The following is a 10,409-nucleotide window of genomic DNA, read 5'->3' as shown; positions in this document are numbered from 1 at the left end:
ACTTTTTTCATTGATTTCTACAGTTTGAACTGTAGCTACATTTTTAAGAACGAAGCATATTCAAAGCCTTATTTTCAAATTGTAACTTGCATTCTTACTATAAGCAATAAAAGAAGTCCAGCATCAGATTAAGGAAGTTTTGTTTGTTTAGTTTTAAAATTTGTATCCTGCTTTTCCATTCTTATGAAGCCTCCAAAGCAGCAGTGGCAACAGGCCTGCAGCTGTACAATTATTCATTCAAGCACTTCTGGGTTTGATCAGTAAACGTACACCAGTTATGAGCAAAATAGAGGTTTATTATATAAAGATAGAAAAGCAGTTTTAAAACAGTTTGGCAATGACAGGATGCACAGAAAATAACAAAGCTAACCACTTCTGAAGTCCTTTGTGTAGCATAGTTGTTTCTTGAGACCTAAACTTTCCAGAGCTTAGTAGGAATTTCTTTCTGGTAGCAAAGAGAAGGAAAGGGGTAGAAAAAAGTGTTGGCATAAATTCTTAATATATTAGCAGAGTAGAAAATAGAGACCAATACATAGTTGCCGTTTATATAAATGAATTTACTAGCTATTTAGGGCGGGTTACATGGGCCCTTTCTGCACGGGCCATAAACGGAGGGAGGTTTTTGGTAAACAGCGCATTCCCGGCGGCGCTGTGCAAATGGCACCGCCGGGAATGTGCTGTTTTCCCCGTCCCTCTCCCACTCACCTCGTCGCCTCCATCGCCCTGCTGGCCTCCTAAAACCCTCCCTCGCTGTCCTCCGACCCCTGGAGGTCAGAGGGCAGCATGGGCGGGTCTTAGGAGGCCAGCAGGGCGACGGAGGCAACGAGGTGAGTGGGAGAGGGACGGGGAAGAGGCGGCTCTGTGTGGAGCCACCTCTCTTGTGCTGGCCTCTTTGGGGGCTGCTCACACGCTCTTGTGCGAACGGCCCCCACCCCTCCACCGGCAGAATTCCTGCCGGTGGGGAAGCACCCTTTCCGCAGTGCGGAAAGAGCCATGGAAAGAAAATAAAAACCCCCTTCTATTCTAGCACTATATTGGTTACATGGTGACTACCTCATCTGGTCATATCATAGCTCCTTCTTACATGCTTTCTAAGAAATCATGGTCACTAACAAAGGAACAGACTGTACTTTATAATCTCTGGCTATGTTAGCTATGCTAGACTAACTGACCAATGGCTTAATCAATACACTGGCCATAAAACCATGACCTCAGTAGCTAGTTTACATACACATAGTTAACTCTTTCATGTCTGTGGCAGACTCTTGCAAAATACCAACACACCCCTTCTCAAGTGTCAGTCACACAAGACATGCAAACATAAACATTCACGAAGATTCTCAAATTTCATCTTGGTTAGTAGCTTGATAAAGATGTCAGCCACCACTTGTTCTGAAGGGCAGTACTTGACTTCAATTAGTCCCTTCTGCAACATATCTCTCACTGAAGCAATCTTGATTGCAATATGCTTGTTTCCTTTCTTGATTCTTTCACTCTTCACTAGAACGATGCAGGCTTGGTTGTCCTTATACAGGGTGCTGGGCTTAGGTTCATTTGCATGCCCCACAGGCAGAGATGCATTCAGATTCTGCGGTTGATCTGGCAACCACAGCCTGCTTTTGAGTAGTCCAACTTACCAAGTTGTTTCCATAAAAGAAAACATGTCCACTTGTAGATTTGTAATCCACTTTATCTTCACCCCAGCCTGCATCCATATATCCTACCAGTTGTGGGTTCTTGCAGGGTGAAATTTCTAGTTTTAAGTGTATAGTTTTGATGAGGTATTTGGCCACTCTTTTGACAGCGTTCCAATCATGGTGATTAGGTGAATTCTTCTTTTTGCGCAGCTGCTGATATGTCTGGCCTTGTAACTGTGCTCAGATATAGGAGCCTTCCAATTGCTTCTCTGTACTGATGATTGTTTTTCATTGGAAAAGAACCGCCATAGCGGCGTATTCAGAAAACGCTTTAAACCACTCTTTTTCCCCATGTGACGCATCGACGGCGCACTCGTGCGAACAGCCGCCACGGAGCCGTCCTCAAACGGCGCCTGCCAAACGATCTCCCGCAGTAGCGGCGGCCATTTTGGGAGGGATGAACTGCTCCAGCGGCCATGATGGGTGAGGTCAGCAGCCGCTTCACGCCTCATTGTCTCTCCATTTAGGAGATTCAAATACTCAGGTTCCATTGGTGTGCTTGCTCCTTTGACATCTTTCATATTCAAGATTCTATAAAGTCCACTATCTTGGGTTTCCGGCTGAGAAGAAATCCTCCATCTTGGGTCCTCTCTATTTGTATTCCCAAGTATTAACTCTTTCATATCTGAGTTGTGCTTCTCCCAGCTGCTTGACTTCCACAGATTGGTTCAATGTATTGGCGATTTCTGCTGCATCCTCATGGTTCTGGCAGCACACTAGCAGGTCATCCATGAAGGTGAGCACATATTGATACTGTCCATCTTTCATCTTTGAGAACAAGCATGGCTCAGCTTGTCCTTGCTGAAATCCTTGACCCTTTAGTAAAGCTGCTAGAGTTTCATTCCATGATCTAGCTGCTTGCTTTAAGCCATACAGGCTTTTCTGAAGTTTGCACACAAATTGTTCATTTTGGGGTTGTGGAATCCCTTGTGGAAATTCCATGTAGATTTCCTCTGATAGTTCTCCATTGAGAAATGCAGTTTTGATATCCAGATGCTCCACGTACATCTTTCTTGATGTTGTGATGATGTTGCGATGTTTAACAATGTTCTGATGGCTTCCACTTGTTTTTCTCAGGTGTGGGTAACTCCATCATTTCATTCCATCTTGTGGGCTGTTTCAGATTGTGCATTTGCATAGCATATGTAGTCATTACATTTCTTTGGCTTAAGACCTTTGTTGGCTCTCTGTGATCATCTCTCAGTGGATGAGTCCTCTCCTTCATCTGGCCTGGTCTGTTCTGTTGCCCCTTCTGACTGGATAGCTTCCAGATGCACTCTGGGTACAACAGATGCTTCACATACCAATTCTGAGAAGGTGGTGTCCTTAGCCCCTTGACCAGGTGCTTGCGCTTCACAGGCTGTTTGGTCAGGGACCTTCGGGACATTGCTTTCATCCAGGTAACCTGCATCCAAAATTTCAACAGTGTCAGTCTCATACGATAACCCTTTGAATGTGGTTATAACATAATTCATAAGGGCTTTTCCCTGTTTTGCACAGGCTGCAGTTGCATAGATATTTGGCAATGTTTACTGCTTCTCCCCAGCAGGGGTTTGGCAACTCTGCTTGCATCAGTAAACAGCATGCAGTCTCAAGAATAGTTCAGTTAAATCATTCTCCCAATCTGTTATGGGAGGGTGTATACTTCACAGATCATGCATTTACAATTACTTCACTTCCCAAATATTTCTGAAAGTCATTGCTGGAGTATTCACTTCCATTGTCAGTGAAGAGGATTTCAGGTGCCTTGCCAAATTTATTCTTGACAGTAGCCAAATAATTATTAAACTTCTGTGGGACTTCATCCTTCAACTTAATCATGTAGACAACAGAAAATCTACTGCAGCTATCAACAAAGTTGAGTATATACCTGGCCCCACCATAAGATGGTGCCAGAGACCCAACAAGATCACTGCACACTCATTCTAAAATACTGGTCTGCATGGTTGTATAATTTCTGGAATGTCTGGGAGAAGTTGCTTTCCCTTTCAGACAAAAGTCACATTTTCAATTACTTTGATCACATTCAACCATGTGGATGCCACAATTCTTAATATGTTGTCTAATAGCTTAAAAACTTCTATATCCCAATTTCACATTCCATGCATAAACACAGTTTACATGGGGACACTCTCCCTCTTGCAACAGCTCTTCATCACAGTCTTCAATATTTCTCAGGTAAAAATAAAGTCCCAGTTTTTCTGTTTCAAACTCCACATCAAGTTCACTATAAAAAATTTTTCATTCATCCTGTTTGAACACAATCTCACATCCAGATTTCAACATTCTAGACACAGATATTAAGTTGTCTGGCGCAGTTGGAATGAACAGGGCATCTATTAATGTATATTGAATTAACTGACTCTACACTCTGTTGATCTGTATTTTCACATCACTGCAGCCAAGAGCTTTAAAAGGAACACCGCTAGCCTGTATCAGGCTCTCATCACAACTTTCCATTTCAGAGAAATATCTATTATCATCTACTACCCAAATCAAGCGGGAACAAATTGTTTTTTTGTCTCAAGACCAAAGTTGGTAACCAGGAAAGCCTTTCCTGATTTTCATTTCCCCTTTCCTCTTCACTTCTCAGGCAGCCTCTTTTATCTGCCATAATTTACATCCTTATGGCCAAGCAGTTCAGCATGAGGCTGTCTTTGTAAATCTACAGTTTGAAGCGTAATGCCCCATCTTTCCACAGCTGAAACACTTAACTTCCTGTTTGGCATTATTTTCAACCTTTAACACAGAGGAAAACTCTCTTCTCAAATGTATTTCATTTTTTGCCAGGTCTGCATTTCACAGGAAGCTTATGGCATAATCCACACTAAGGTGCTCCCTGACCTCAAGCACCAATATTTTATTATCAAATCAGGCTGGCAAACTTGCAAATAATGCTGCCAGAAATTCATCATCACTTAAATGAGAGCCAGTATCTCTTATCTTAAATACCAGTTTTTGCATTGCAGTTATGTGGTCATCAAGATTACAATGTGAAGACATTCTAGCAGTATATAACTGTCTTCTAAAAGTATTTGCATATGGGGGGGGGGTTGCATTGAATATCTATATTGAATCGCTCTCCACAGCAAGTGGGCAGTTTTACAAGTTAAAGTGAGTGTCGCCTCTCTCTCACCGAGCATGGACGAGATGATAAACATGGTAAAGGGTCTGGAATCCATGCCCTACGAAGAGAGGCTTAGGGAGCTGGGGATGTTTAGTCTGGAGAAGCATAGGTTAATGGGTGACATGATAACCATATTTAAATATTTGAAGGGATGTCATGTTGAAGAGGGAGCAAGCTTGTTTTCTGCTTCCTCAGAGACTAGGACACGGAGTAATGGATTCAAGGTGAAGGAAAAGAGATTCCACCTAAACATTACAGCTCATTTAAATATCTAGGAATTAACTTTAGTGAGACCTTAAATTGGAAAGTACACTTAGGAACTTTAAGAATCTCAGCTATAAAAATAATAGGGGCAATTATGAGATTCTATTACTCAAAAGGTGGTTGTCTTGTAGATCCAGCTATAAAACTGTTCGAAAGTAAAGTCATCTCACATATGTTATATGGAATAGAAGTTTGGGGCTGGAATGACCTTATACTCAAGACACTGGAATCCATTCAGAACCTTTTTTTAGACGGATTTTGATGCTGCCAAAGGGAACACCGGCTGCACTAATGAGGGCAGAGTTAGGTTTACCATCAATTGAATCACGGGCCCATCTTGCAATCTTGAAGGCCTGGAAAAAAACCCAGCTCAGGCAATAAGGAAACCTTTGGTCATCAGTCTTTTACTCTCCTGATGACAAAAAATAAAAACCGCTCTACCTTTTTCGAAAAAATTCGATCTTGGTACACTATTCCAGATGATCTATTAAGAGTTTCAACATCCAATGCTGAACTCCGAGACTGGGTGTACAGAGAAGATGCCAGAATAAACAGACAATTAATAGTTCAGACAAAAACTGCTCCATGGTATAAACTATTTAAAAGAGATCATATTAGAGCTACATATCTGACCACTACACTAACAAGAAACCTAACGATAGCTTATACTTCTATTAGATTTCAATCAATGCCTTCAGCAGTGCTTAGTGGCAGATACACACGAGTACCATTTTCTCAGCGCTTTTGTATCTGTGGAAAACAAGAGCCTGAGGATCTCTTCCACTACATACTCTCCTGTCCTTTATATTCTGAAATAAGGAAAAGGGTTTTTGGAGCCAATACTACCTAGGACAGCTTTTTTGTCCGATGATGAGAAACTGATTTTCTTATTATCAGATATTGATTCCTACGTTTCTTACAAGATGGCTCTCTTTGCCCTGGCGGCTAGGAAACTACGAGCAAAGTATTTAAAGTGCTGTTTGAACTAATGTTGTAAAGTACTGGAGACTAACTTAGACTAGCTGAAGAAGCTGCAAAAACATCTGACGTATTTGATGGGGCATTTTAATTTAGAGATTGCGAACACTAATAATTTATATTTTAATGTAAAACTAAATTATTGTTTTAATTTAAATTATTGTTTTAACTAAGTTACTGTTTTAACTGCATGTATTTTTGTATTGTTATAGCCAATGGCTCAAACAATAAATACTTGACTGACTGACTACCTAAACATTAGGAAGAACTTCCTGACCATCAGGGCTGTTCGACAGTGGAATTCACTGCCTCAGAAATGGTGGAGTCTCCTTTTTTGGAGGTTTTTAAACAAAGGCTGGATCAGCATATGTCAGGAGTGCTTTGATTGTGTGTTCCTGCATTGCAGGGGGTTGGACTTGATGGCCCTTGTGGTCTCTTCCAACTGTATGATTCTATGATTTTATAGCTCTCCTTTCATCCTATTTAAACTGTATTGCCACTCTCAGATCAGCATCATCACTGGGGGGTTCTTCTGTTAACACGTAGTCAATATGCTGTATAGCTAACACTTGCTTTACCAAGGTCTTCCATATTAAGAAGTTATTCTTCTCAAACTTGCATAGTGCAGGCAAGGCAGAATCACATAACAAACATTGGTTCGATCAAGATTGTAAATTAACAAAAGAAAACCTCTTAAAATTATTCAGTAACTTCCAAGATGGCTTGATTGTACAATCACAAGTATTAAAAGAGGAAAGAGCATATAAAGCCTTAATAAGATATTAAAAAGGAAGGACAGACATGACAAATAGCAGGCTTTAACAAGAGCGGCTAATACTAATGATTCTAGAACTTTCTGGAGATTAATTACACAGAATAAAAATTGATCAGTCTTCTGATTCCTGAAAGCTCTCCCAGCTGCACAGCATCATGCTCTGCCTTGGCTCGCAGGGAAGGGCTTGGAGCTGATTCTGCTGGTTGTATTTCCTCTCAAGGAGCCATCTCTGACTCCACAGTATCTTCAGGCTCTGCATCAGAGTCCTCAGTGTCCAGAAATGGGTTAATGACAGTGTCTTCCTAACTTGTACGTTGGTAGGGGAGCAATTCAGTGCAGATCTACATGTGATGCTGGGAGTCAGTGATAGGGGAATTAAGCGTACGAGAGTAAACCTTCTCCTTCCCCTTCCTCTGGTATCCTCTGGTAGCATATTTAAGACTTTATTTCAGTTGTTATTGACTCAGAGATTCACCATAGGCTCATTCAGCAGAGGGGCAAAGAACCAACAAGCAAAAAAAGACAACCCCTTTTACAGGGTTTCCAATAGATACATCAAATCAAAAATTATTAATCACTAGCGGTACCCGGCCACCCGTTGCTGTGGGTTATTGTGGTGAAATGGGAAAGGAACAGACGCTGACCCTTCCCTCTCCCTCCACTAGGGTGGGTGGGTCATATCCAGATGCTGGGACCCCTCCCTCCCTTGCATGCCACCCCTCACTCTCTCCCCTCCCTCACTTCTCTTCCCTTGCTTGCCACCCCTCCCCCTCCCTCCCTTCCCTCTCCCTCATGTGTATGTATGTATATGTGTTTCACTTCCACTCAAGGGGCAGCTGCATGTCTTCCACCATTGAGTGCCAGGAAAAAGGCATTTTACCTGGGCCAGGTGTGAAATTTCAGGTATGTGAACATCTAAAAACACTCTCACCTGGCTGACTACAGTGGCTGGGAATTTTCAGAGGAATTGGCCCAGCAGTTACTGAGTTATACCATCACTAACAAATACACGGTTTGCTTTTTATATATATAGATGATAATAATCCATTCCCATCAAGGTTCTTCTCTGGAGACTGTCTGGCACTTCTCAGAAGTCAATCACCTCAGAATACAAACATCAAGCGATAGATAAAATGGGGTATATGTCGGTGGCGGATCATCTCATAAAGAGGTTTGGTCCACCTGATCTAACGGATGGACCAAACACTGTAAATGATCAAGAATAGTGTAAAATGTTCAATCAAATCCACATAGAACAGCACAGTGTACCTAGTGTTATGAATGAATAAGGGTGGGCTCCACTTTCCAGAAAAATCCCAAGTATTACAACAGTAGGACACATAATATAACTAATTAAAAACAAAGGTATATCCAAAAGTTTAGAACAAATCCTCTTGGCTACCAGGGCTTATGAGCTACTACTTTGGTCACACTCATCATATTCCACCCTTAGCTTTGTATGCTTATATTATTTATTTCCTTTTAAAATAAATTATGGCCTTTTAAAATTAAAGTCCCATAAGTGGTTCAAAGGATATACAATATAGTAATTACATTATAAAATATTAGCATTTAAAACATTAAAACTTCAAACAATCTTGACATACAGATCAGCACAAGGCAGATAACATCATTTGAAAGTAGCAGATCTCTACTGTTTATATTCCAAAATCCTGACATAAGAAAATATTTCCATAGCTTTTCAAAAAGGACTGACCAAGTAGTTCCAACAGGAGAGACTTATTACCAGTAGCATCCAATCTGAGTTGACATGGCGGTATCCATTGAGAATTGATCTTAATAGTGAATTAAAGTAGATATGTACCTTCTTGATACATAAGAACCCCTTCTTCTCCAAAAGGTTTGCCTTATTTACCTCAAGTTATGGCTGGCTCGTTACCTGGAACCCATATACCAGGTCACCACTTAGCCTCTAGTTAAATAGGTAGCAAAGCAATTCTATCTCTTTATGCGGGGCACTTGAGAAGGAAAGAAACTGTTTCTCTTTCTCCTTTTGAGGCTGTTCTTTGTTACATAAAGGGATTGTGACCTTAGCTGGGGTGGACTAATACTGCACCCCCTTCCCTTACAAGGACACATTCAAGAATTAGATATGCCTATGCTAAATTATGTATGTATTTTATTTCTTTCATACCCACTTTTCTCCACAATAGGGAACTTAGTGGCTTACAAAATAATTTCCTCATGCATTTAGATCATAGGCAAGGGTTTGATAGATCATAGACAAGGGTATGGTACTTTTATGAAAAAAATTTCAGGCTAAATGCTTTTATCAAGGCCCTTTTAACTTCCTGGTTTCTCAGACTGTAAATCATTGGATTAATCATGGGAGTGACTACTCCATACAACATGGAAACAATCCTGTCTTGCTTGGGCAAATAGGTAGAGGTGGGACGAACATATGTGGCAATGGTGGTCCCATAAAACAGGCAAACTACAGCCAAGTGGGAACCACAAGTAGAGAAGGCTTTCTGCTTTCCTTCAGTAGAGGGCATTTGCAAGATAGTAGAGATTATATAGATGTAAGAGATCAGGGTAATGACAAAAGCACTACCTCCTAAAATACCAGCCACAAGAAGAAGGACTAGTTCAGAGATGTAGGTAGATGAGCAAGAGAGGGCACGAACTGGCGGGATATCACAGTAATACTGGTTAACTCTATTTGGCCCACAGAAAGACAATGTAAAGGTCAGAGAAGTGTGAATCATAGAATTAATAAACCCAATTATCCAGGTCCCAACAGCCAGCTGAGCACACAATCTTTTACTCATTATGGTTGTATAATGCAGTGGACTACATATGGCAACATAGCGATCATATGCCATCACTGCTAGAAGGAAAACTTCAGTGCCCACCACATAAATCAGAAAGAATAGCTGAAGCATGCAGCCAGAATATGATATGGTTTTATCCTCAGACAGGAATATCTGTAACATCTTTGGCACTGTGACGGTTGGACAAAGAACATCCAGCATAGACAAATTACTGAGGAAGAAGTACATGGGCGTCTGGAGGCGAATATCTGTTGCTATTGCCATGAGGATAGCACTGTTCCCTGCCAAAGTGATTAAGTAGATCAGCAGAATCATCACAAAAAGGGAAAATCGCACTTCTGGAAGATCAGACAGTTCTGTCAGGTAAAAGTACTTCATGGTTGTTAGGTTGGCCTTCTCCATCTTCTTGCCAACAAGATTGATCATCTGGAATAGCTGAAATACAGTGAAAACAATGTACAATTGTTCAAATAAAGTATTCTATTCTCTCTCAGTGCCAGACCCGATTAGGCTACAAGGTAATGGATGTGTGGTCCAAGATGACCACGAAATTACAACCATAGACCAATCTCAGTGACGCCAACCCTTATCAAAATCTCTTAGCCAATCTGGGACCAACACAGCATGGGGGGAAGTATCTCCAAATCCAAGTCAGAGAAGAGATGTGATTTCCCTCATCTCGTGGAATATAGCCGGATGGATCAAGAAATGCGATAACCGTGATTTCCTCACCTATCTACAAAAATTTACGTTTATAGCCTTACAAGAAACTT

At 41.1% G+C, this 10,409-nt stretch overlaps 1 protein-coding gene across 1 annotated transcript; it reads right to left on the bottom strand.

Annotated features, from left to right (window-relative positions):
• Positions 1 to 9,102: 9,102 nt before the first annotated feature.
• LOC125426266 (olfactory receptor 5V1-like) lies at positions 9,103 to 10,038 on the bottom strand. Its single transcript, XM_048484527.1, has one exon. It carries the CDS (start codon positions 10,036 to 10,038, stop codon positions 9,103 to 9,105), a length of 936 nt encoding a protein of 311 aa, XP_048340484.1.
• Positions 10,039 to 10,409: the final 371 nt, after the last annotated feature.

The sequence above is a fragment of the Sphaerodactylus townsendi genome, linkage group LG02 (assembly GCF_021028975.2).
Source record: "Sphaerodactylus townsendi isolate TG3544 linkage group LG02, MPM_Stown_v2.3, whole genome shotgun sequence".
Taxonomy (NCBI): domain Eukaryota; kingdom Metazoa; phylum Chordata; class Lepidosauria; order Squamata; family Sphaerodactylidae; genus Sphaerodactylus; species Sphaerodactylus townsendi.
The sequence above is the reverse complement of the archived record's forward strand: the minus strand, read 5'-3'. Positions and strand labels throughout refer to the sequence as shown.